The sequence below is a fragment of the Cetorhinus maximus genome, chromosome 28 (genome assembly GCF_964194155.1).
Source record: "Cetorhinus maximus chromosome 28, sCetMax3.hap1.1, whole genome shotgun sequence".
Lineage (NCBI taxonomy): Eukaryota > Metazoa > Chordata > Chondrichthyes > Lamniformes > Cetorhinidae > Cetorhinus > Cetorhinus maximus.
In genome coordinates, this window is record NC_135906.1 from 23,217,327 (window position 1) to 23,245,210 (window position 27,884).

Sequence of the window (27,884 nt, forward strand, 5' to 3'; positions counted from 1 at the left end):
GTCGGGTTTGAGCGGAGCATAAACATGGGCTGAATGGCCTGTTTCTGTGCCGTATGTCCGCTGGTGTGCAGAATCACTCACATTTCGAACTGACTCATTCTGCCTGGTGCCCTGGGGTTTTTGAAAGTCCATTTGAGTTCCCATTCCTCATTCTGTCACCGTGCCCTTATATATATATATGTATTTTTTTTTTAAAAACCACTCGATTAGGGGGTGGATTGATCAGATGCCCCCTCGCCGCCCCCCTTAAGAGCTGTGCTCCTCCCTCAGCACTGATGCATTGCTGTGGTAGTGAAGGCAGACTTCGGAGGTGGGGACAGGTGGCGAGAGATGCTGGCGAGAGAGCCTACTAGATAGAGCTTCCGTGAGTTGACAGGCACAACCGTACCAGACGTCGAGGCAGCCTAGACACAGCGAGAGATCCAGGAAGCCAGGGCGAAGGAATCTGCGGTGTCCTTCTTAACCGAACTAGGCAGAGAGACCCAAACGCTGAGAGAGAGGCTATATCACAGGTACCATGTGAGCACGTTTTAGAGCGGGACAATATTTTAAAAGAGAATATTTACCAAGTGTTAACTGCAGCATTTGAACAATAACGTGCAATTTTCCTGGAGGCATTCAATGCGACCAATTGCGGGGTTAAATCTCACATCGCATCACCGATGTGAAAATCATGTTTACATTTTGATTTTAGGCTGTTGCAACATTTAAAGAATTAACCTGAAGGAAATCTTCGGGGTGGTCTTACAATTTTTTTTGGGGGGGGGGGTCGGAAATGGACGTGATTTGCCCGAAGAATAATTGAATATTATTATTGGGGTTGCAATTTGATTTATTTCAAACTGAAGGAAGTTTTTTTTTGTGTGGGCAACATGGGTTTTTGTTCTGCTGACCGACCCCCACCCCCAAGCCCCCCAGCCCCCATTTTTTTGTCGCAATGAAACCGAATCAACAATTTTAAAAATGCGTCAAACTCCCCAACCTTGCAACCAGTGAATGAGTGAACTGTTAAGAGGATCAGGCTAAGCAAAAATAACAGTTCTCTTGTAGCAAAGAGGGAGAGGGGATGGGGTCTGGATGTGGATTTGGGATTTGGGAGGGGGGGTGGGGGGGGGAAGATACTGGAGTTAATTTCCTACAATTAAAGTGCCGGGAAGGTGGGGAGTGAGTTCCAGGAGCGAGTCCAGGCGGTTAATCCGGTTTAAAACGAGTGACTATTAAAATAGGAAGGATTAACTTTGGGGCGACTGAGATTACAGTCACGGGCTGAGAGGCACATCGGTGGAATCCGAACCTTAGGTGGGTGAAAGATTGTTTTTGAATAAAATTGGGAGTGATACTAATCAATGATAACAGAAATATTTGAACAACCGCATCAGCCTCCCCTGAGAAATTAAATAATCCCCTCCTCTCCCCCCCCAAATTAAAATGCACTTTGGAGCTTTTTTTAATTCCGTTTTTCTAAAACATTTTTAAGTAGAAAAGATGGTTAAAGAGCGAGCTCTCTATAAGAAATCTCGGACTAACTTTTTTTTAATTTCGGAACCGTTTTCGAAAATTGTATCTGGAGTGATTGTCAGTGTGAGAAACTAGGCGAAGTGTCTCTGGAAGGTTTACCCGCCTCCCTCCCACTTTAGGTTCTAAACTGAGTGCACTTGTGGCGAAACACCGAGACAACTGGATGTTCTAGGAGGGCGGTGGTGCTGCCACTTGGATAAGAGTGAAAGACAACTCTCGAATTGTGGATTGATTTAAAATTAAGACTTGGGGCTCCTGGACTATTTTGATGACCATGAATGGTCTTCAACTCCGTTACTGTAACAGGCTGGGTGACTGAAGCGTGTTCAAAGTCTAATTCCCCAGTGTTAAACTCGGACCCGTTTGACTGTTGTGGTGTGATAAATGTATGTTCTTGCTTATTATTGACCTTGTCACCCTGCCGCCCCAGCTAACTGTGAAGTCAAAACAGGGAACTGGAGCCATTGTCCAGCATCAGAGGAGAAACGTGTGTTTTAGGTTTAATTCTTTACTGGAGAAGGGCTGAATCCAAAACCTTTAACCCATTTTCTCTGTATAGGCGCCAGTTAGCCTCTTCCACATTGCCGGCATGCTTTTTGTTTTTATTTCAGATTTTCAACCTCAAAAGAGATGTTTTTTTTTCCCTGTTTTATACCAAAAGAATATTTTACCTACTTTCCTAAACTGTGAAATGACTTTGTGTAAAAGAGTGTACCAACAACACATTGGTGTGGAATTATTTAGCTCAGATTTCAACAGCGACATTAACCCAGTTATTTTAACATTAATAAGCACAGTGGGATTTGTGAAAGTATTAGTTTGCCTGAATAATAATATCACAAGTCTAGGCTTATAAGGGGTCATTTTGCACCTAAGATGTAAAGCATCACATGCCAGATGGGTTTTTCAGAGTATTGGGCTTTGAAGGATGGCTTGCCTCATTGTGCAGCCTGTCTGAATTTTCAGTCCCATAAACAGATGGAGAATAGAGCAGGCAGGGTGATGGGTGAGCTCCATTCCCTGTCTGATGTTCCGATAAGTCTTCCTGTGTAGAAGATTGTATCACGACACCACATTCACACTCACACACACTCTCTCTCTCTCTCTCACACACACACACAGACACACGATTACCCCTCAAAATCCTAGCATTCAATTAAAATAAGACCTCTGTGGAAAAGTGAAAATATGAAAGGATAAACCAAACATGCTGCAAAATGTTCACTGCAGGTTCTTGTCTGAGGGAGTATGGTCATAAGGACATCAGAAATAGGAGCAGGACTAGACCATTCGGCCCCTCGAGCTTGCTTTGCCATTCAGCTGCTCTGATCTTGGTCTCAATTCCACTCTCTAGCTGTTAATGCATTGGGGTGTGACACTTTCATCAGTACCCAAAAATGTTGACCGTTTAAATTTGTATAGAACATTATTATCATATATTTCCAAAGGTGGTATTCAACATATCCAACTTGATTGCTTTTATATCCCAGTCTGTAAAAGGGGCACTGATGCTGCATTTAAAGTTGCCAGGTTTGTCCTGTCCTCGCATACAGTGGGGTCACTTGCATTTCAAAAATGGCACAATGCCACATTGCTATCCAATTAGGCCCTCTCCCCTGCTCTTTCCCCATTAGCCCTGTAAAGTTTTCCTGTTCAAGTATTTATCCAATTCCCTTCAGAAAGTTCCACTCCCCTTTCATTCCAGATCGCCATACCCCACTGCATAAAGAAATCACATCTCTGCCGCACCACCCCACCCACTCCACGTTGGTCCTTTTGCTAATTACCCCCCAAAAATCTGTGTCCTCTGCTTATCAACTAACTCACTGCAATGAGCTGTCTGTGTATTGCAATTTGGGATTTTAAAAAAGCCGTGGAAATAGTATAGTGAAGCTTTCTGGGAAGAGTGGAGCAGTAATGGCTCAGTTAAAAGAATAAACCACTTGGCCTATCCATCTTCCAGACAAGAATTAGTCTAGTTCCCATGCAATTCACTTATGGAAGGGGCAGTCACTGTGAGGTTTTGAAGCTTATAGAGATAGGAACGAAGAAGCCATGTTTGTCTTCTCATGAACATGTCATTTATGCTGTATTGTCAGCAGACAGAATATAAAACAGGCTCTGTCTGAAAGAAAGTGTGCAAAACAGGGAACTGAAGCTGCTAAAAGTGTAACTGGGAGCAGTATACACTGTGTTATGTGTGTCACTCTATATGGGGAATGCCACTGTATGATTTGTCGTGTGATACAATGTCTTATGGAGCCTTTTAAATGCCAATATTGTGCTGAATCAACAGATGTTACTGGGATGTGTTGGGCATCGGTTTCTGTGGAACTGAGTAAATACGCTAGCATTTACAATAACAAAATTTACTGGCCTGACGTTGTTCAGCTTTGTTTTAGCTTGGCTCAGTTGGCAGCTTTCGAGTCAGAAGGTTGTGGGTTCAAGTCCTGCCACAAAGAGCTGAGCATTTTATCTAGGAGTGCACTACTCAGGCAGTGCTGCACCACCCGACATGCTGTCTTTCAGATGTCATATTAAACTGTGGTGCTTTCTGTCCCCTCAGGGGAATGTAAAAGATCACATGGAACTATTTCTAAAGAAGAGCAGGGGAGTTCTCCCCATTGTCCTAGCCAATATTTATCCCTCAACCAACATCACTAAAACATATTCTCTGGTCATTATCACATTGATGTTTCTGGGAACCTTGCTGTGCACAAATTAGCTGCTGTGTTCCTTATATTACAACAGTGACTACACTTCAAAAGTGGCTTTATCGACTGGAAAGTGCTTTGGGATGTCCTGAGATTATGACAAGCACTATAGAAATATAGTCTTTTGATCTCTTTATATTATACAGAGTGCTGAATTCACTGATTTTTAAAAATAACCTTCGCATCTTATCTTATTCCTCCATGTCTTGCATCACAGGCAGAAATCAAGTCAATGAGGAAAAAATATTTTAGTGGGGGTGGGGGTGGCAAATCGCCTTGTAATCTAGGCACTTAACAGGTGTAATTCAGTAAATGTAACTCAGGCTGTCAGCAGATACACAGAAACCTCTCTCCCCTGGCTGACTAGGTTTGTTTGGCTTCTACATGGCAATGCTGAAATAAAGTCATTTTGTAGCAATGCTCAAACACCAATTTGATCCTGAAGCATTAAAATTGATACTAAAACCTGCAGCACTTTTCATGCATGAGTTATCTTCAAGGAGCAGCAGTTGTTCTGCAGTTTGTGCAGTGTTTTTTTTTCCAATTAATATACATTTTTAATAAACTCTAAGAAATAAGACAATTCTCAAAGCACTTGACAGGTGGACAATCAGCATTAAATGCTGTCAAATGCACAACAGACATACTTCAAAGACATAAGCATCAAGTTTAACCTTGCTGCACCTATCAGCATTGCAAAGAATGAGCAATTAATTGCTTAATTAATTGCTTTTCTTGTAGTGTTGCCGCAAGCTGGTGGGATCACAGGGAGAGTTCCTGCATTTCTTGAAATAATGATAAAGCCCCATCCCATTTGGGTAGGGAGCTGGGATCTCGCTATAATGTCCCATATGAAGGAAGCAATGCAATGCTCCTCGGTTACTGTCCAAAACTAGGGGTCATTTTCAAAAAAAAATGTAGTCACCAGTAGGGAATTCAGGAGAAACATCATTGCGCAGAAAGTGGTTAGAATGTGGAACTCGCCGCCACAGGGAGTGGTATTAGGAATAGTATTAAGGAAAAGTTAGGTAAGAGTACGAGGGAGAAAGGATATGATGAAGAGGGGTGGGAAGAGGTGCATGAGGAGCATTGAACAAATGGCCTGTCCTGTCTGTAAATTCTATGTTAAAGAAAACATAGAGGACCTGAGCTTAATGGAGTGAATACATCCTCTGCCTTCCCCATCATTTTAATTTTAATTCAGTCATTCAAGGGGTGATGTCAGGAAGCACTTCTTTCTATGAAAGGTAGTAGAAATCTGAAACTCTCTCCATCCTGTTGAAATTGGGGTCAATTGAAAATTTCAAAACTGAGATTGATACATTTTTGTTAGACAAGGGTTATGGAACCAAGGTGGGCAGATGGAGTCAAGATATAGATCAGCCATGATCTAAATGATTAGCAGAACCAGCTAGAGGGCTGAATGGCCTACCTCTGGATCTATGTTCCTCATTGTATCTTTTCAGTAACCTAATATCTTACATTTCCAAATCTTTTTCCCCTTTTGTTTTTGCATTTACTTTCTGAGACTCCTATTGTCTATTTAGGAGGTTGAAGCAAGTTTTGACAGACTGGGCTTAGATGTGGGTATTTTAGCATAGTGGTTATGTTAAAATCCAGAGGCCTGGACAAGTACTTTGAAGTCATGAGTCCAAATCCCACCATAGCAGCTGGGGAAATTAAATTCAGATCTGGAATATAAAGTTAGTCTCAGTAATGGTGACCAGACTGTTGTAAAAACCCATCTGGTTCACTAATGTCCTTTAGGGAAGGGAATCTGCCGTCCTTACCCAGTCTGGCTTACATGTGACTCCAGACACACGTCCATTTGTTTGACTCTTTAACAGTCCTCTGAAATGGCCTAGCAAGCTACTCAGTTGCATTCAAGGTGTCCCACCACGACCTTCTCAAAGGCTATTAGTGATGGACAATAAATGCTGGCCTTAATACCCACACCCTATGAATTAATATTATTTTTTTTAAAAGGCCCTTCTGACAACCTGAAGCTGAGGCTTGGAATTAGATAATATATATAATGGCTGCAGATGTAATCAAGTCAACCTTTGATCCTTTTAGTTTACTTGTTAAAAGCAGACTGTTACACACGTGTGGTTACAGTTGTCATTTGAGTCCCTGGATGAGTGAGCCACTCTATAGTGCCACAATAAAGAAATGCATTTATATAGCACACTTTAACATTGTAAAACATCCCAAAATGCAGTGTTATCAAACCAAGCCACATAGAGATATTTCACCAAGTTGCCTTTTCTAAGTGGTAGGATTTAATGAGCATCTTAAGATGCTTTAAAGAAGGAGAGAGAGACCGAGAGTGAGAGAGAGAGAGAGGTTTAGAGAAGGAAGCCCGGAGTCTAGGGCCTAGGCAGCTGCTGGCATAGTGGTCAATGGTGGAATGATACAAATCCTGCTTTTCAAGCGACCAGAATTGGAGAAATGCAGAGATCTCTAGGCTTGCAGGGCTGGAGGAGGATATAAAGATAGAGAGGGGGCGAGGTCATGGAAGGATTTGAAAACAAGGATGAGTATTTTAAAACTGTGAGCCAGTGTAGGCCAGAGAGCATAGGGGTGACTGGTGAATGGGACTTGGCGTGAGTTAGGATAGGGCAGCAGAGCTTTGGATAAGTGCTTTATGAAGGATGCAAGGAGGAAGAGAATTGGAATAGTTGAGTCTAGAGATTACAAAGGTATGGATGAGGGTTTCAGCAGCAAATGATCTGGAGCTGGAGAGAAGACGGGCAGTGTTACAAAAGCTTAAGTCCATTATCCAATCCTTGGGTACTGAAGGTGAACCTAAACCGCTCAAGTTTCAGTCTTGCGAACAATGATGTCACTGAACCTCTCAATAGGATTACTGTCCTATAATTTGCTAGGGAGTATCCATTATCTTCCATATAACAGCGTCTTGTGTTAATACAAAGCTCCAAGACATAAGAGTGAGCATGCACCAGAGTTAGTTATGCAGTGCTTTACATTCCAAATTATTTCAAATTCACAATCCTCCTCTCTGAATGCTTAACCCCAAACAGTTCATTAATTAATCATATCTTTTAAAAAGTAATCTTAGATCCATCAATATAAAAAGTAGACTTTTACTAAATGTGCTGTGATTAGTTTTGTAATTACCAGGATGGGATTTAGCATTGGGGACTGGAGCAATTTGCATATTAGTCATCTAGTGCCAGCATCAATCACTCCTAGGTCAGATATGATGCAGAATGAAGCTCTCTCTACTCTGCCCCAACTTCAGAAGAGCACCCTCTCCTGCACCACTGAAATCTTTTCCATTTGCCACAAAGTTTTAGGCAAATAGTGGGCATTAATTGTGCTGTGGTCTTGGAATTGGACTGAGACAGCCCGACCTCATTTTACAAGGGGATTCGTACATCTGAATATCAGATCCAGGGCCAGATTGGACCTGCAGCCCATCAAGTCTCTGCTCAGTTCTGACCCAACATCTCAAAGATGAAAAGCCAGTGTCTAACCCTTAAGTGCCTTTTAAACAATACCTGACAGCTACACAGATTCAGTCCCTGATAGAAAGTTTAATAATGAATAGTATTACAAACATTTTTGTGAATGACTAATTACATCTTTTATAAGCTATAAGCACCATATAGTCTTTTTTTAACTGAAAATGTCACTCTAGAATGATTTTGTTTTACTTTAATAGAGGCTCTTTATCTAGCTGCTGGTGAAAAGATGGCCAACAGTGTAGTGAGCTAAGTGCCTACAGTTTTGAAAGATCAGTTCATTGAATATTTATTCATTGCTGCTTGTGAAACTTTAACTTTTGTGGAGGGAACATAGGCTAAAGGGGTAGGGGGTGCGGGTGGCAGGGAGAATGCACAAAAGCTGTCAGACAGGTCAAAAAAGGGAAGAGTGCGTTTAAATTATAAGTCTTGACTCTTGCCTCTGAGTCAGAAGGTCATGGGTTCAAGTCCCACTCCAAAAACTTAAGCACAAAATCTAGGCTGAAACTCCAATCAAGGAGTGTTGCACTGTTGGCCACAATTGATCCTATTGTGTGTTCTGATGCTCTACACTGGTCCGGAAATGATCGAGTGTCTCCAATCTAATGGATCATGCTGTGCTGTCTTTTTTTGTGCCTTGATTGAAACATATAAGGTCCTGAAGGGACTTGACAGGGTGGATGTGGAAAGGATGTTTCCCCTTGTGGGAGAATCTAGAACTAGAGGCCACTGTTTAAAAGTAAGGGGTTGACATTTAAGGCAGAGATGAGAAGATTTTTCTTTCTTTCAGAGGGTCATGAATCTTTGCAACTCTCTTCCTCAAAAGGCAGTGGAGGCAGAATCTTTGAATAGTCAAGGCAGAGGTAGATAGATTCTTGATAAGCAAGGAGATGAAAGGTTATCAGGGATAGGCAGGAATGTGGAGTTGAGGTTAAAATCAGATCATCCATGATCTTATTGAATGGCGAGGTAGGCTTGAAGGGCTAAATGGCCTACTCCTGCTCCTAATTGTGTGTGTTCTTTTGGATGAGGCATTAAACTGAGGGCCCAACTTCCATGTCAGGTATATATTTAAAAAATCCCATTGCACTATTCCAAAGAAGAGCAGGATAGTTCCCCCTAGCGTCCAGAACAATAGTTACCCTTTCATCAACCTCACTGAAAACTGGTTATCTGGCCATTATCACATTGCTGTTTATGAGACCTTGCTGTGCACAGGTTGGGTGTCTACATTACAATGAAGACGACACTTCAAATATGCTTCATTGATAGTAAAGCATCTTGAGGCATCCTGAAATTGTGAAAGGTGCTATAAAAATGCAAATCTTTCCTATTGCCCAATGGCCTTATTCCTGGAGCTCAAATACTTGAGGTTGAATTTGAAAAGTAGTGTTGCAGTTCCTCACAGCAAAGCTGTAATTAATGAGCTGCACAACTAATCCATCACACAATGATGTGTAATCGTCTGCAGGGAACAAACTTCCTCCTGTTCTATAATCCATTGGATTGGGAACACTCGATCATTCCTGGTCCAATGAAGGGCATCAGAACACACAATAGGATCAATTGTGGCTCTGATTTCTGGAGAGTAACTTTACACCTTCTAACCCACCATGTCCCATTTACATTCCCACCTAGTGTCCTTCTCTATCAGAGTGATCCTCAAAGAGTTGGTTTGCAATTTTATTTTTAAAAAGTTCCTAATTTCCCTTTCTTTTTTTTTCAGGTTCAACACAAGTGCCAAAATGCTGTTGGTTGCTGTCCTTTTGTTGTGTGGGACTGTTAGACACCTGGAAGCAACCTGCCCAGCAACTGGGAGCCACAAAGCTGCCCCAAGTCCCGAGCCAGAACTCCACGACTGTCCATTATATTTGAAGAGTAAGTGTTTGCATGCTACATAAAGAACAGAAACAGACCATTTGGCCCAAATGGTCTATGCCAGTGTTCATGTTCCACACGAGCCTCTGCCTACCTATCTTCATTAAACCCCATCAGCAAAACCTTCTATTTCTCTCTCCCTTCATCTAGTTTCTCCTTTAAGGCATCTATGCCATTTGTCTCAACTACTCGCTGTGGTAGCGAGCACCACATTCTCACCACTCCCTGGGTAAAGACGTTTTTCCTGAGTTCCCTGCTGGATTTATACGAACATATGAATTAGGAGCAGGAGTAGGCCACTCGGCCCCTCGAGCCTGCTCTACCATTCAATAAGATCATGGCTGATCTGATTGTAACCTCAACACCACTTTCCCAACTATCCCCGATAACTTTCCACCCCCTTGCTTATCAAGAATCTATCTACTTCTGCCTTGAACATATCCAAAGACTCTGCTTCTACTGCTCTTTGAGGAAGAGAGTTCCAAAGACTCACCACCCTCTAAGAGAAAAAATTCTCATCTGTCTTAAATGGGCGACTCCTTATTTTTAAGCAGTGACCCCTAGTTCTAGATGTGATCTAGATCTGGAACTATCTGATATTTACAGCCTCTTCCCCACAAATAAAAATATCTTCTTCCTGAGTTCTCTGCCCAAAGGCAGGTCCGACCCACAGCGCCATGACCTCCACCACAGGTAGGGCAAGGAGACAGGTCCCGAATCCACCCCAGCTGGAACAGGGATCAAACCCCCATACCTGTCGTCCAACCAACTGAGCCAACTGCATCCCCCCCCCACCCCCACCCCAGGATATCCAAGTTGCTTTTATGTACATGTTGTAGACCAAAGCTAAGAATAGTTGATGGTGGAGGCTCCAATCATCTTTACATCACATGGCTCACCAGGAATCTCTCCCACTCTTACCATCTGCCACTGGCCTAGGTTAGAAGGATTTACAAGTTGATGCCCAATCTGTTTGGCTGTGTTATGCACGCACATTTCTTGGCCATCAAGTCCTGGGGTGACTCGGAGGTAGGGACGCTACCCAGTGTGCCACGAGATCTCCATTTCCACGCCTACGCTATTAAAATCTTTCATAATCTTGAAGACCAACTTTGGAGACTTGAGGTGGGGTTAAGATATAATATGCACAGCATTCCTACTGCCGAATATCGAAATAAGACACTTTGACATTTTGCATCGGCCATAAGTATCATTTCATGGTCTTTGGAAAGAGGCATGAGTTGAATGAGCAACATGTTGTTCTAAGATTAGCATTTTATTTGTTTAAGCATCTGAGATTCAAGGAACGTAAGGTTGGTGCATTTTCCAGCAGAAATATGATGAGATATTTCTCGATTTCTTTGTCACGTGTGCACCATCAACTAGAGGTGTGAGTCACGGACATCGCCCCTCCCAGGTATGCTGTTAGCAGTAGTTAGGCTACGTCAAACAATGAAGCACTTTTCTACTCCAGGTAACCAGTGTCAGCATCGAGCCCTCTTCCAGTCAGATATAGTTAGGGATAAACACAGAATTAAAGCTCCCTCTAATTGCATAAGATCACCCACTCCTCCAACTCCCATGCATCAGTTTGAACCCATGACCTTTAGCATTATTTGAAGAAGAGCGGGTGAGTTTCCCCTAGCCAACATTTATATCTTAACCAACAATAGATTAACTGATCATTCATCTCGTTGCTGTCCAGTGGGATCTTGCTGAAAGCAATTTTGTTGACATTATCTGCTTGTGCAACAATACTTTAAAAAAAAGGTCTTCATAGGTTGTGAATCACTTTGGGACCTCCTGAGGATGTGAAAGGTACTACATAAATGCAAGTTCATTCTTAACTGTTGATTACTTCTTTTAAGACACACATGTAGAGTTAAACCCTTCTGCCCAGAACTGGCTTTATGTCCAAGGACATGACAATTGGATTATTTTCTTTGAATGATATCTGCTCCTACATATGCTTTCATTTTTCTTTCTTAAAAAACCCTTGTTGATGTAGAAATCTAGTCAGTGAATCAAAGAGATGAGGGTTCTTTGGATGAATTATTAACTGTCAATGTAAGTTGGCTTCTGGTGGATGCTTTGGGTGTCTCTTTGAGTGGAGAAGGCTGCTTTCTTATCCATTGGATCTATGCAAAATGAGGAACTGAGGACAGACAAGATAATGAATTTTCAAAATGCTGAAAATACTATTAAACAAATAGTTTGTGGATTAAAGGCTTTAATGGACCTCCCAATATCTCCTGTGAGTGACACTTAAAGACCCATCTAAAACTTTGATATGAGGATCAAAGAGTATTTCAAAAGTTCAGGAGAGCCCTCCCTTAAATACCAATTACAACAATATTCTGTTTCAGGAAGGATTAAACTAAGTCATTTGGAGAAAACCTCTTAAAAAATAGCCCGCATACTGGTTGATTTGCAAGATTTTAAATTTCTTTGAACAATTCCTCAGCAGTTCGAAGTTTCATGCTCTTGTGCAGTTTTTGACTCCCAGAAGCTCTGATTTAACTGTAGTCCGGTTCCCGTTTTATTGGCAGAGGGAAGCTGCTGAATGTTGTCATACATGAGCATGTCTGAAGGACACAGTCAGTGATGTGCAATAGCTGCATGTGAGAAGCAGATTTGAAAATGGTCACCCTTGTGGCGCCTTCTCAAATAGCAGAGGAACAGGCTGTGTTTGTCATTAACACTAGGAAGCCATCTGCCTTTACTGTCTGGCTGAAGCATTATCCCTGTTGATTACTTCTTCTAAGACATTAATCTTAATACTGTTAGGCAATGAGGACATGTAGAGTTAAACCCTTCTGCCCAGAACTGGCTTTACGTCCAAGGATACAACAAAAATTGGATTATTTCCTTCGAATGATATCTGCTCCTACAAATGCTTTCATTTTTCTTTATTGAAAAGACCTTTGTTGATGTAGAAATCTAGTCAGTAAATCAAAGAGATGAGGGTTCTTGGTATGAGATATTAAACCAATGTCCCGTCTGCCCCCTCGGGTGGACACAAAAGTTCCCAAGGCATTATTATCCCCGGTGTCCTAGCCAATATTCATCTCTCATCAGTAAAAAATTACTGGGTCATTGTCACATTGCTGTTCGTGGGAGCTTGCTGTGTACAAATTGGCAGCTGTGTTTCCTATATTACAACCATGACCATACTGAAAGTATTTCATTGGCTGTAAAGTACAAGGTTGTGAAAGATGAAATTATAACTGGAAGTCTTTTTTATTTAAAAACGGAAGCATCTGCTTGCTGTGGCCAACTGCGATTTAACAGAATTGTGCATGTAACTTTCTCACAGCCTTTTCACACTGTGTCCTCCTGGAGTTTAGAGTTCCAATGCTCCAATGGCACTCGCAAAACACAGGTTGGGTAAAATTTGGAGATTCCTATGTTGCTCCTGTTTTTGAACACCCTAAGTTCACAAAAGACTGCTCCAACATCATGTCAGTTGATCTCTCAATGCTCCTAATTAGATGTGTCAGGATTAGTTACGTTAAAAGGCACTCCCCAAGCCAGAGAGAAGTTACTGTATTAGAATAATGTGAACAAAATGAGCCTCAGGCAAATGCTGCTTCCTTCTAAGGGGTGATGGTGATCAGGAAGGGAATCAGGTTGTGTTTTGCCCTTCTGTCTGAATGCACAGTTAATGGCTACTCTTTTTGCTGTTGATTTTCTATCCACAGGAAGTTGTCCAACAGTTTTTAGGACTCAGCATTGGAGAGAGAAGACTTAATCCCATCTTCCAGGTTTAATTTGTACTCCCAACTACTCCTGAGAGGTGCAAGCAAGGCTTTCTAACACCAAGTCCCTCATGGATGTTGTTGAAACACTTTGCCTATTTCCCCACATTTCACTATTTTCTTTTATTCACGCCAGATCTATAAATTGTAAAAGGACCCTTAACTCAAACTAGGAAAGGGCTGGGTGCACCAATGTTAATTATATTTTCACTGGATTACATGACAGTTTACCACTTTTGTCTGCAGAAGATGAAGCTGCTGAAATAGGTCAATTCACAGAGGCTTCAATTTTCCTTTATTATGGAGCAGGTCTTTCTTTTCATCTCCTGTGTGACAGTGGCTGCTGACATTACGCTGACCGACATCTGTTCAGCTCTCAAGCTGCATTAAAGATCTGCACCTGTACCCTTGACGTTAATCAGTTTCTGTCGGTAAACTTTTAATGTTCGAGTCATTCCTCAGCCGTTTAATAGCTTTTTGCACAATCGAATTCCTGCTAGTTTGAAGCAAATTCTATTGTCAGTCAGTGAATACTCAGGATGCAGTTGAGTAGAGGGTGTGGCAAAAGTTTTGTGGGATCACTTACTGATTGGATAAATTGGTAAATTGAAACTTACACTATTCCCTTATATATACAGTTCAGTGCAAGAATCAACGTTGTTGGATATAAAAGGTTTCCAGTCATTTTTAAAATTTGTTTCCCAAAAGACTTCCATCACCCTTCATGCTGAGGAATTTCCCACTGACCTTGACTGCCTTCAAGTATCTCAGTGACTGTTTCTTTCTCTCTCTCTCACACACACACACACACGTACGTACGTGTGACGGAGGCAGGTTCAATCAAGGCATTTAGAAGGCCAGGGAGTAACACTAGGCAAATTGCAACTTTGGAGAGCCAGTACAGACACGATAGTTTGAATGGCCTCCTTCTGTGCTGTAACTATTCTGTGATTCTGTAATTAATGGAAAATTTGGTTCGTTTTCTTTCTTTCATACTCCAAGGAACATCTGACGCAAATTGTATTGCTTTGCCCTCACCCCAGTTAAGGTCAGATAACTGCGCGGATAGGGGATCGAGTTTTGATCCTTACCTGAATGTATTGTTCAAAATCTCAATACACCACCAGCAGAACTGGCATAGATATATTCCTCTGAAAACAGCAATGTGGTAAAGACAGATTTGCATTTATATGGCACCTTTCACAACCTCAGGACATCCCAAAGTGACTTACATCCAATTAAATACTTTGGAAGTGTTGTCACAATTGTAATGAAGGAAATGTGGCAGCCAATTAGCGCTCAGCAAACTCCACAAATTGCAAAGAAATAAATGACCAGATAATCTGGGTTTTTTTTAACAAGATGTTGGTTGAAGGATAAATATTGGCGAGGACTCTGGTGAGAACTCCCCTGCTCTTCTTCGAAAAGTGCCGTAGGATCCTCTCAGCCCACCTGAGAGGGCCTCGGTTTAGGGTCTCATCCGAAAGGTGCACCTTCAAAAGTGCAGTACCACCTCAGTCTCAGCCCATTAATGCGCTCAAAAATGCTGGGCACAAACATACTTTGCCTGTGAATCCCAATCCTACCCGAACCACCTGTAGTGGAGGCAGTGAGGGCAAGAGAAAAACTGGTAAATACTGCCAAGCACCTGTAAGGGAAATATAGAGAGCATTACTGAGATAGAGCAAGTTTGAAGTTGTGCATTCACCCTCTTAGTTGGCAAGGGAACCTATATTGGAATATAAGGGCTGCAGGATGCCGATTTGGTATTAAGGAAGTTACGTTAACATCATTACCACAAAATAATCGCATCATCTAAATTACAGAAGGCTATAATCAGAGCATTACCTGGCATAAGTGGTGTTAAATAACTGGAATTAAGGGACTATTTTTATTTAAACCTTTTTGCTTTTTGATGACCTTGTCTTCTGCTAGAAGAATTGAATGTTGGGAAGTGAGGCTACTCGCTGAACGAGCTGAACCCATTAACTCGTGTAAGCTGATTTCTTGTTCTGGAGTCACCTACAAGTAGACAGTTGACGACAGAACTTACATTTATATAACACCTTTGAAGCACTTTGTAGCGAACTTCATAACCCTCCTGCAGTAGAGTTTCAACCTATCTACGTGATCAAAGCCCCTCATGATTTTGAGTGCCTCGGTCAAACCAATGACCACCCGTTCCTTGCTCTGGTCACTTTCATTCTTTCGCCTATCCCTTGTAAAACCTGCATGTTTTATACCTACCCACTGTGTTCTCTCCCTATCTATCGGCATATCTCCAGATCTCGCCTCTCACCTTTACCTACCCTCTACCATATTTCATGCGCTGATTGCTTATTGATTTTAAGAAAATCTATTTTGCTGCGAAGCTATGAACTGCACAACATAAAAGAATAACAAACTGCTGGCAGTGCATTTAAAATAGCAAAATCAATGGTCACATCCTGCTGATGTACAGGAACCGTTCAAGCTTAACTCCCTTTAGCTTATAACCTTATCAGAAGAGTTTGATTGAATTTCAGTCTTGTAACTCATTGCTAGATATGAATTATTTACAGACAACCCGTGCTTAAGGTTTTTTTTTCTTTTTGCTTTTGTTCTTTTCATGGACTTAACTCACTTGCAAGATAGGGAACTCTATAATGCTGGGAGTGAAGGAAATGTAAAAGATTTGAGTTGCAATAATAGCTAATCGAGGAAAATAAAAGCTGAGCTTGCTTGAAATGCTTAGCAAATACGGCTGCTTCTCAAAGGAAAACTCTGCTTAACATTTCCAGTGGATACTTGTTATCAGTCCTGTAAGCCTAATCTATTTCTAATCCATTCTGTATGTATTATCCTCTTCCTGCTTCTAGAGAAAATACTTGCATTTATACTGTGCCTTTCACAACCCCCAACCATCCCAAAGCACTTTACAATCAATTAAGTGGTTTTAAAGCATAGTCACTGCTGTAATGTAGGAAATGCAGCAGCCAATTTGCACATAGCAAGGTCCCACAAGACAGCACTCATCATCTGTTTTTCTATTACATTGGTTGAGGGATAAATGTTGCTCAGGAAACCGGGAGAACTCTTCTGCTCTTCTAATAGTGCCAGGGGATCTTTTACATCCACCTGAGAGGGAAGTTGGGGCTTTGGTTTAACATATCAGCCGAAAGACAGCACCCTCTGGCAATACAATGCTCCCTTGGTACCGCACTGGAAATGTCAGATCAAGTCTCCAGAGTGGGACTTGAACCCACAACCTTCTAACTTAGAGATGAGCGTGCTATCCATTCGGCCACAGCCAACTAGTAGCTCAGAAAGAAAGGAGCAGAACAACTTAAGCCGTGACTCCTAACAGAATATTAGACCTTCACCTCACCCAGTAGCTACGCAAAAAGCATTTTCAGCAGAAATCAGGACCAAGAGCCTTGGCTGATTTTCCATCCCAGAACTGTTGAGACCAATTGTCACACGTCACCTTAGCTGTAGTCAATAACTCACTCCATATCAGGTTTTGAATGTAAGACCTTCTTTGCCTCTATGTTGCGTGAATGGGGGTGTAATAGTTATGTTACTGGATGAGTAATTCAGGCAGCCACAGCAATGTGGTTGACTCTTAACTGCCCTGTGAAATGGCCTTGCAAGCCATTCAGTTCAAGAGCAGTTAGGGATGGGCAACAAATGCTGGTGTGCCAGCATTGCCCACATCCCATAATAATAATTATGGGCCAATAATCCAGCATTTGGGGTTCAAATCCCACCACAGCAGGTTGAGAATTTTAATTTGGTTAAAACAAGATCTAGAAATAAAGAGCTGGCACCAGGAAAAAAAATGGCCACAAAGCGGTGTGATTGTCATTAAAAACCCAACACGTTCACTAACGCCCTTTAAGGAGGGAAACTTGAAGAGAGATTTACCTGGTCTGGCCTATATGTGACTCCAGTCCCATGCCAATGTGTTTTGACTGACCTAGCCAGACATTGTTTCATCTGGAGATGTCAGCAATGGCTACATCCCAAGAACGATTTTTTTTTAAAAATGGGGACATCAGTCAGGCTTCTTCCTTCCAACCGTTATTCGTTGATCGGTGCTGGAGAGTGCGAGTGTGTCGATGCTGGGCGAGGACAGGGTCAACTTTGGCTGTGACTCCCCTGTTCCCTCAGCCAAATAGTCTACCAATGATCAATCTGGAGAAGAGAAGGAATGTGCTGTCTAAAAGGGTAGTTGAAGCAGATTCAATAGTAATTTTCAAAAGGGAGTGGGTTACATCTTGAAAAGACACAAATTGCCAAGGCTGTGGGGAGAAAGCAGGAGAGTGGGACTAATCGAATAGCTTTCCCAACGAGCTGGTACAGGAGCGATGGAACAAATGGCCTCCTTCTGTGCTGCAAGATTCCGCGTAGGGAAAATTGGTAAAACAAAAATGATGCAGGGTAGCAGCAGATATTAAATCCGCCAATCCCAGAGGAATGCGATTTACTGTCATGTAATTCATGTAAACAAGGATTTGCTGTTCTGAGGGTAGGTGCTTGAATTCCTTTAAACAGGGATTAGCAGGCGAAAGGTTTAAGCCTCGAGATTAGTGATGTAGAGATTCAGGGGCCTTAGGGGTCTCAGAAACAAACAGCAAAAAAAAATTTCGACTTGCTGCTCACAAGGTTAAACAGACATTGGTGTCAAATATTGAAGCCACTTGTGCAAGTTGACAGAAATATTTTGTACAGTTTGTGATTGTAATAGAAGTCATTGGACACCAGCTCCTGTAACTGCATGGCCATATGAAAATGCCATAAGGAAAAGTATAGCTGATCCACCTACCCTGTCCCATTCAGTCATGATGTCTCATGCTTCACCGTTAACAGGCTCCCAACCCACTCTCACTTCTGTGTTAACAGATCAGGGCTTCAGGTCCCACTCAAGGAACGTGAGCACATAATCTAGGCTGACACTTCCAGTCCAGTACTGTGGGAGTGATGCACTGCCTGAGGTGCTGTCTTTAGAGGTCCTTCACCTCACCCAATAGCTACAATAAGTCAAGGCCCATCCATCTTCTCAGATGGTCGTATAAGATCCTATTCAAAGAACAGGGGGGTTATCCCTGGTATCCTGGGCAATGTTTATTCCTCAACCAACACCTTTAAAGAAAAAATAATGCTCTGCTCACTATCACATTGCTGTTTGTGGGAGCTTGCTGTGCTCTTTATCCTTTCATGGGATGTGGGCAATGCTGGCACACCAGCATTTATTGCCCATCTCTAATTGCCCTTGAGCTGAGTGGCTTGCAAGGCCATTTCTCAGGGCAGTTAAGAGTCAACCACATTGCTGTGGGTCTGGAGTCACATGTAGGCCAGACCAGGTAAGGATGACAGATTTCCTTCTCTAAAGGTCAATAATGAACCAGTTGGGTTTTTCCAACAATCAATGATAGTTTCACCAGTTATTGTGATGGGATTTGAACCTATGCTCCCAGGTCATTAGCCTGGGCCTCCAGATTACTAGCCAAGTGACATTACCACAACGGCATCATCTCCGTCCATGTTCTTAACTGGCTGCCGTGTTTCCTGCATTGCAAAGTACTCTATAGGCTGTAAAAATGCTTTGGGATGACCTGAGGTTGAGAAAGATGCTGGTAAATGCAGCTCTTTTTTTAAAAAAAAAGTGCTTTGTTGCTTCTTTTCCTTAATGTTCCCACAAAACTGTCGTACTAGCAGCGAGATATACTTGTTCCCAGTTTGGAAGGACTTCTGCATGGTCTAGCTGTTACATCACATGAAAACAGCCAGCTTTGTGTGCCATTCCTGCATGAGGGACGCACATCACAGCCAAAGCTCCAAGTTCACTGTGCTGAGAAATGTAAATGAGAAGAACCCAAATCATATCCGCTTGTTTGTGCTGCCTGACCTTGACTGGAGAGGAAAGGTTAGCCAATTGAAATGCTCGAGAACTGAATGTAGAGAGAGAATCTTATAGCTCACTCTGGGGAAAATAAAACTCATCGAGGCTGAACTGAGAGAAATTATCCAAAAGCCTAGCTCATGATACTGGCTGCTGCCAACAACCGGCAATAATCAGGGATACACAGCAACCCTACTCAACTGTAACAAAAAAACTCAATGTTATGATGATCTGACCAGAAGTTCACCAGACATGGTCACAGTGCCAATTATAATAGGGTGTTCAATTGATATATTTCTCATGGTGGCTGGTTGTGGCATTAACCCATTAACAGATAGGCTAATCTGTACAGACCAAGTTGGGCTCCTCAATTTATACTTGAACTCGATAACTTCAGCCAGGCGACAGTAAATGTGGTACCGTTGATCTGGGCTAACGGTGAGGGGGAGGGGGCGGAGAGTGGGGGAAGGCAGGGGGTAATATCAGCCAGGGTTCCTGTACCTTATTGGTATCCAATGATGTATGCCTCCTCCCTTTCCCTTTCCCTTCATTTGCACCTGTGTGTGAAACAGGATCTGGCTTGATTGTGACACCTTCCAAGCTTGAAGAGCCGGCCATACTCTTGGTCTGTGCTCACATGTAAACTGATCACTGGCATACAGAAGCATAGAATGGCCAGTGTCAGTTGGATAACATACCAGACCAATTAAGTACCTTCATCAGAAAGGGAGGAGGGAGCAGGGAAATACACTTGTTATCACTTACCATAGCTTGTGACAGAAAGACTTGCAACTATAAAGCGCATTTGATAACCTCAGGAGGTGGCAAAGCACTTTTACAGCCAATGGGATACTTCTGAAGTGTAGTCGTCATGCAGGAAACTCAGCAACCAATTTTCACACAGCAAGATCCCACAGACAGCAACAAAATAAATGACCAGGATAATCTGCTTTTGATAATGTTGGTTCAGGGATAAACATTAACCTGGACAACGTGTCAGGAGAGAAGAGGGGAAACGCTTGGGAGTGGAAAAATGTGTTTGTTGTTACTTTGCTGGTAGTGGTCAGAGACTCACAAGATAGTGGCATGGAAAGTTTTATGGTCCGGGTAAATTTCAGCACCTGTCATTGAAGACTTGGAGAATGACTGAGTTTCATGGATTTGTTTTCAGGGGTGGGTGAGAATTACTCAGTTCCTTCCAATTGTCATAACTCTTTGAAACTCCAATGAATTTATAATTCCTGTTCTCAGTAGGTAAGCGTTTAGAAATGGCTACCTCAGAGTAGTTGATCTCAGAGTTGCTGGGGTAGGGAGAGAAAAATCAGCCAAGATTTCCAACTCATGATCACCATTAAGTGACACTCTCCCTTTCTGGAAAGCACATGTATTTGGGGGATGGAAGAGGATAGGCCTTACCCAACCACTCAGCTGTGGGTGTCTATTCTGGTTTAATTGAGAAGTCTAATTTAAAAATTAGCATCAAGAAAACCTAGAAATAAATTAAATAACTATGAAACCTGGTGTGAAAATTATTTAGTAATTGATGTAAGAACTGCTACCATTGCTGTAAATTCCAGCCCACCTTTCACATTACGTAGTTACAGAAGGTGGCCATTCAGCTCCTCAAGTCTGTCCCCACTGTTCAGTTAGGTCAATTTCAATTGACCCCCAGCTTCAATGGCTTTCTGGGTGAGAGAATTCCAGATTTTCACCACCCAGTGTGTAGAAAAGAGCTTCCTAACATCACCCCTGATTGATCTAGCTTTCATTTTAAGGTTTTGTTCCCTTGTTCTGGGTTCCCCAGGTCAGCGCAAACAGTTTCTACTGATTTACCATGTCAACTCCTTTTAATCACCTTAAACATCTCAATGAGTTTCTGTCTATTACAATGGATAGAAATCAGGTGGGAAGTTGAGGAGACAAACCAAAACCTATACTTTTAATTATCTAGGACATCTTCTCAGAGAAAAGTGTCGGGATTTCCCTTGGCAGTGTTTTGTTTAGAAGCTCTGCAAGTCTAGAAACCTTCTCTCAGGATTTGCTCTTAAGCACTCACCGCTTGAAAGAGTTGATCTGATCCCCAGCGTCACAGGATGAGAAGTTTCATCATGTGGATCAGACTATGAAAAAATATTCTGAGGACTGAGCGACTGCCGCTGTCACTGAGCAGAAAAACTGAGGCTCCCGTTTCCCTCCCAGCACACTCCCTGTCACAGCAGATTTAATTTGCAATGTTGCTAAAGCCCAGTGAAGGCCCCTCTGGGTTGATCAAAGCAGTGCGTGCGACAGGCTCTCTATTTAGGTCGCGCAGCTATTTTCCTGAACTTCTGTAAAATAAAACCTGGACTGTTACATTCTTGACTGGCTGATCACCAACCTCCTTCTGCATGCAGTAACAGAGAAAAACAATTCATCCTCACTCTCCAAAGTACAAACTAGGACTTGAGCAGAGACAACGGTGTTGTTGCAGCTCTGGGACTTGGGCTTGTACCCAGTGATGAACGACTCCTCTTGTGTCCAAAGATGAAGAAGCTAATTTTGGTGCATTCATTCATCTCCCTGTGGACGCTATGCACAAAGATAAAGGAGAGCGAGTGAAGGTGTACATACAGTTGTACAAGAGGATTGGTAAAATCAAAATCTCAGGTTTTGAAAAGTCAAAGATGAAGTGACTAAAAGGCCACTTCCGTGTAACAGTAGATAACGTGTCAATCCATTAGCAAAGCACAGAAGGGTTCAGTGTAACGCAATAATCAAATGGGTCAGGGCTTCAGTCACTTAATTGCTCAGCCGTTTACCTGGCCTGCTTCCAGGGTGGCTTGAGTCTTTATTTGTCCATCCCTTTGAATTTTCTCCCCTCCTTGCCTGGGGTACGTTTCATCAAATGGTGACGACCGCACCCCCACCCCGTGTCCAAGTGGCCATTATTTTCATACGTGAAACTAAAGAGCATCAGCAAGCTATTCAACCACTAGGGGCATCGCATTAAAACTCACTCCTCCTTATCCAACAAGAGTTTGACCATGAAGGTGTAAAGGGACAATGGTGGCTTATTTCTACCATGCCACACCCTCCCCCGGCTCCCTTCCAGCACCCTGGTTGAAGTATTCAGTCCTCAGCCAAAATCAGCTACCTCAGTACCTATTCAACTCTGAGGAAAAGATATCAACAGGGGTTAACAAAATAATATTAAAATCCATCAGATTGTTTTTTTTTTGCAACTGCATGTTTGGAATAGATCTTGATGCCAAATGCCCTTAAAGCATTTGCTTAAAGGGCACTAATGTCACACTGGTGCATATGAAGGCACACTTTCAATATTGGAGTTTGGTACATTATTGGGGTAGAGTACAACAACTTTAACTCTGAATGTAACCATGCTGCTCTTCAATTGGGAGTGCTAACGCTGGGTGCAAAAAAAGGAGAAGAAGAGTGTTCTGTGCTGCATTTTTTGCTCTGAACCCTCGATGCAGAGAAGGAAAAATCAGCATTCTTAAAATACTCACAAAGCCTGGTTAACAAACATTCAGAAGGTTCTTTAAAAATACAAGCAGAAAACAAGATGGGAGACAGGAGCAAACAAGATCTGAAGGGGAGGATGCTGACATTTTATTATCTGGATCAGTGATTACTATAATTAAAAATAATGATAGTGAGAAGACACTGTTTCTGCTGGGGGAGCTGGGGCAGTGTTAAATGAGTTCACAGCAAATTATGTGCATGTTTGAGCAGCCGCGAATGGATTCTGGTAGCCTCCTTGTCAACTGTCCCGGTTTAATCAGGATGGCCTGGCTTTGCGGGCTAATTTCAGTCGTGTGCCACTGTTCTATTTCAAAGCAGCACCCTCAAAAGGTTAAATATGCCCCAAGTTTAAGGTTGCTGCTCCTACAGGGACTGGAGGTACAGAAGCCTAAAGAAAGTATGGTAAGTGCTAAATTCTGGTGCCTCTATTACTGGTTGCTAATGCTACCAATGAGTCAATCCTGGGTGGTTTTATTTATTTAAGTCTGACTGATATTCTTTGAATTTTAAGCTCCTGGGTATGACATATTCTAATTGTTTAAATTACAGATGCTTGCTGCACAGCAAACATAAAGGATAAGATGACTACCTCACCAGAGGCCGAGTCCTGGAACCGATGTGGACTGTTAAGTACAAAGTTAGTACAACAGTGTTTTTTTTTAATCCCTTTTTAATAGGATTTTTTTTTTTGGTATTCACTTGAGGTGGATTTAGTGAGTTTGTCTTCATGTCCATCAAGGTGAGGAATGATCTAATGAGGAATGGAGCCCTTTGCATTTCAGACACAAGCACTCCAAGGTCAGGTATTGTAAGATTAGGCAGAGAATAATGCTCCACAGTCTCTGTCCTCACAATGCACTGAGTGTGTCACACCATGCATCAGTGTGATATTTGTTTCAGCCATCTTCTGATCTGTACGCTCAAGATCGCCAGTTGGCAGACTGTGAGAAATGATGGGCTGTATTTTTGTGCTATGGGTACATGACTAGTAAGAATCGGATGGAACTGCCCCAAATATTTTGATGTTGGACCCTTTAGAGCCAGTATGACAGAAGACTTCTGTCCCATCAGTCTGAATCAGATTTAAATTCTGGCCACAGAAAAGGAATTGATGCTATCCAAGGATTTTGTATTTCAAATCAACCTCTGAGTAGGTGCAATGCTGATTCCAGAATTATATCGGGGCTAAAAGCATTAAATTATGAGGACAGTTTGCAAAGACTAGGCTTGTATTCCCTTGAGTTTAGAAGATTAAGGGTTGAGTTAAATGAGGTGTTTAAGATGATCAAAGGTTTTGATCAAGTAGATAAACTGAAACATTTTCCTCAGGTGGGGGTCGGGGGGGGGGTTGTTTTTCTTTATTTTTTCACGATATGTGGGCATCGCTGACTAGGCCAGCATTTATTGCCCATCCCTAATTGCCCTTGAGAAGGTGGTGGTGAGCTGCCTTCTTGAACCACTGCAGTCCATGTGGTGTGGGTTCACCCACAGTGCTGTTAGGGAGGGAGTTCCAGGGTTTTGACCCAGCAACAGTGAAGGAACGGCCGATATATTTCCAAGTCAAGATGGTGTGTGGTTTGGAGGGAAACTTGCAGGTGGTGGTGTTCCCATGCATCTACTGCCCTTGTCCTTCCAGGTGGTGGAGGTCGTGGGTTTGGAAGATGTCGTCGAAGGAGCTTTGGTGAGTTGCTGCAGTGCATCTTATAGATGGTACACACTGCTGGAGAAATGAATGTTTAAGGTGGTGGATGGGATGTCAATCAAGAGGGCTGCTTTGACCTGGATGGTGTTGAGCTTCTTGAGTATTAGAGCTGCATTCAGCCAGGCAAGTGGAGAATATTCCATCACACTCCTGACTGTGCCTTGTTGATGGTGGACAGGCTTTCGGGAGTCAGGAGATGAGTTACTTGCTGCAGAATTTCCCAGCCTCTGACCTGCTCTTGTAGCCACAGTATTTATATGGCTGGTCCAGTAAAGTTTCTGGTCAATGATAACTCCCAGGATGTTGATAGTGGGGAATTCAGTGATGGTAATGCCATTGAATGTCATGGGGAGATGGTTGGATTCTCTCTTGTTGGAGATGGTCATTGCCTGGCACTTGTGTGGCATGAATGTAACTTGCCATTTAATGGCCCAAGTCTGAATGGAGTCCAGAATAAGGGAGCATAACCTTAAAATTAGAACTAGGCTGTTCAGGGGTAATGTCAGGAAGAATTTCTTCATACAAGGCATAGTAGAAATCTGGAACTCTCTCTCCCAAAAACTTGTTGGGGATGAGGGTCAATTGAAAATTTTTAAAAGCTGAGATTGATAGATTTTTTTAAAGATATGGGTATTAAGGTTACGAAACCAAGGCAGGTTAGTAGAGTTACGATACAGATCAGCCATGATCTAATTGAATGGCAAAACAGGCTTGAGGAACTAAATGACTGGCTAGCTCCTGTTCCTATGCCCTTTTCAATGGACACAGCTGACAAGGGAGTCAAAAGGGGTAGACAGTAAAGTGGAGACTACAATCAGATCAGCCATGATCTTATCAAATGGTGGAGTAGGTTCGAGGGGCTGAATGGCCTACTCCTGCTCCTAAATCGTAATTGCCAACCCGCCTTCTGGGAGTGGGTGGGTTGTCTCCTCACTTCCTGCCTCTTTTAAAACTGGAAGTAGGTGGGTTGAGGTCCAGATTCAGATTTTTAATGTTTTAACATCCCATCAGATCCAAACCTGCACATTTTTTGGAGGGTTAGAGTTTCACACTTTGGTTTTATACTGTCTCCATTGGTATGTTGAGTAATTGACCAGCAATCAGCAATCCAGCTTTCAACAGCTAAAATAGCCGTGTGGAAAAGTTGAATCTGGTTGCACTTTTTGTGGTGGCCATTTAGAAATATTTCGTAATGTTCTTTCAGATATTTTATGAATTGAGTATATTTTTCCAAAAAAAAGTAAAGGGTCCCACGTATTTGAAGCATGGCAGGATTGGCCAACATTGATCCCTCAGCCAACGTCTCTGTGCTGTGACCTCTGTGATTGGATATTGTGATATCACTCAAATTACAATTAGGTAAAGAATAGTCCTTTGCAAGTAACTCCTTGCTTAATACAAGGAAAGGGAGGAGCCTCTCCCAACGAATAGTCTGCAATAACACTAGACTGTACAGACCAGAAGGTGTCAAGTTTGACTTCCCCTGTCCGAGTTGCATGAGGTAGTCCTGGTCAGAGCAGAGTTTGGTGAAGGGAGCACTTCAAATAGCCATAGTGCCCAGAGCTGTGGAAGAGAGAAATCAGCCAGGATTTCAACTCCTTGTCCCTGTTCAGAGACTCCTGCTGTATTTGCATTCCATGGCTGAACACTGACTGGCCAGAAGCATATGGAAAATTACCATTTTGAAGTTCCAAAAATTTGCTGCTGTCCAAAGAACCAAAAAGGGAAGGAAGAAAAATGACTGGGTATTTATTGTCGGACTCAAAGTCTTATTGATATATAAATAAAACAACGCCACAGTGCCTTAATGAATTTCTGTTTTCTCTAGGTGCGAGCAATTCTTCAAACAGTTATCATGTTTCTATCGCTGCTCCCCAGATGCTACAATTTGGGCAAGCCCAAGTCATTCCAATTCCCTTCTGAACGTACCTCTTTGTCAGGGCTTCTGTGACCAATGGTAAGTACGCTGATGCTTATGAAGCTCTTTGAGGAATGAACAACTCAGATGTGAGGATACTGGGCATGTATATAAGTTGCACAGTGAATAGCAACATGTCCTTTCACTCCAGCATCTGGGATTAGCTTAAATACAGGCTGATGAATAAACTCTTCATTGCTGTCACCAGCAAGAATTTATATAGCGCCTTTAATGTAGTAAAACATCTCAAGGCACTTCAGAGGAGCGTTAGTCAAAGTTTGACACCAAACTACATTTTTTTAAAATTTTCATGGGATGCTAGTGTTGTTTTCAAGGCCAGCATTTATTGCCTATCCCTAACTGTCCTTGAGAAGGTGGTGATGAGCCACCTTCATGAATCGCTGTATCCCATCTGGTGTAGATACACCCACAGTGCTGTTAGGAAGGGAGTTCCAGGTTTTCAACCAGCAACAAGTGAAGGAACGATGATTATAGTTCCAAAGTGATATTGGGACAGGATGGTCAATGATAGAGGTTTTAAGGGTTGTCTTAAAGGAGGAGAGAGTAGTAGAGAGCTTTAGGGAGGGAATTTCAGGGCTTGGGACCTAGGTAACCAAAGGTACAGCCACGAATGGTATAGGAAGTAAGGAATGAGCATATCAGAGAATGAATATGTTATCCTTACTCTCTATCCTCTACATCCCAAACAATTACCAACCCAAGGTTATATTTAGGCAGACAGACTTGAGAGAAGTCTCCCCGTTCTCTCCAGAGAGTTGCTTACCCTTCAGCTCAACTGACCCAAGAATCAAATGTCAACCGGCTGCTCCTCAGCGGAGAGTCTTCTGTTCACCCTGGTTAACTATCCTCCATGTGAGCACAGTTGCAGCAAGGCCACTGGATTATGATTACAAAGGGGAAGAATTTCTGATTTTTCCATCCTTAAGCTAAGATCAATTTATTGTCCCAATGCTTTCCAGTCGAGATCAATTAAGTCCATCCAGATCAGGGCCTAAACTGGGTATATTCTTGGTCATGTGGCTCCACTACTCCCCTGGATAAAGTTGGTGAGACATCAGAAAAGTGATAAGACAAAACTAATTTCCTGACTCTAGCCCCCAGCTCTGGTAGTGCAGCGGACTGAATATCAATACTAGCCATACTCATTTTGTAACAAGACCAAGAGGCAACTTTGTGAAGTGGATTCTACCAAAATTCTGGTTTCCTCAAAAATCTTCAAAAAATAATAATCCGATGAAAAATCATGGTCTCTGTGATGCGTTATTTGATCAGCAAGTGGTAACTACAAAAAGTCAGATGAGAAACGGTTCACAGAGGGAGCTGCCCCTGCATGTTGCACTTGCTGCCACTCTCATTATGTGTGGGTTAGTGAATGTAGTAACTGATGTGGAACTGAGCCAAACTGACCAGAAGACCTCCGGATTTAATCCCAGTTTGCTTTGGTAGCTGATCTCAGCCGGGGGGAGTTGTGGGGTCTTACA

The 27,884-nt window shown here is 42.4% G+C and overlaps 1 protein-coding gene across 2 annotated transcripts in view; it reads left to right on the plus strand.

Annotated features, from left to right (window-relative positions):
* Positions 1-285: 285 nt before the first annotated feature.
* Positions 286-27,884, plus strand: part of rtbdn (retbindin) — a 40,677-nt gene continuing 13,078 nt past the window's right edge. The window contains exons 1-4 of one of the 2 annotated variants that reach the window (XM_078531406.1): positions 286-519; positions 9,447-9,598; positions 23,312-23,399; positions 26,293-26,421. In XM_078531406.1, the coding sequence (XP_078387532.1) occupies positions 518-519; positions 9,447-9,598; positions 23,312-23,399; positions 26,293-26,421 (371 nt within the window). In that variant the 5' untranslated portion in view covers positions 286-517. Of the gene's footprint in view, positions 520-1,168; positions 1,300-9,446; positions 9,599-23,311; positions 23,400-26,292; positions 26,422-27,884 lie in introns of those variants that run through there. The other variant, XM_078531407.1, reaches the window with a different exon arrangement.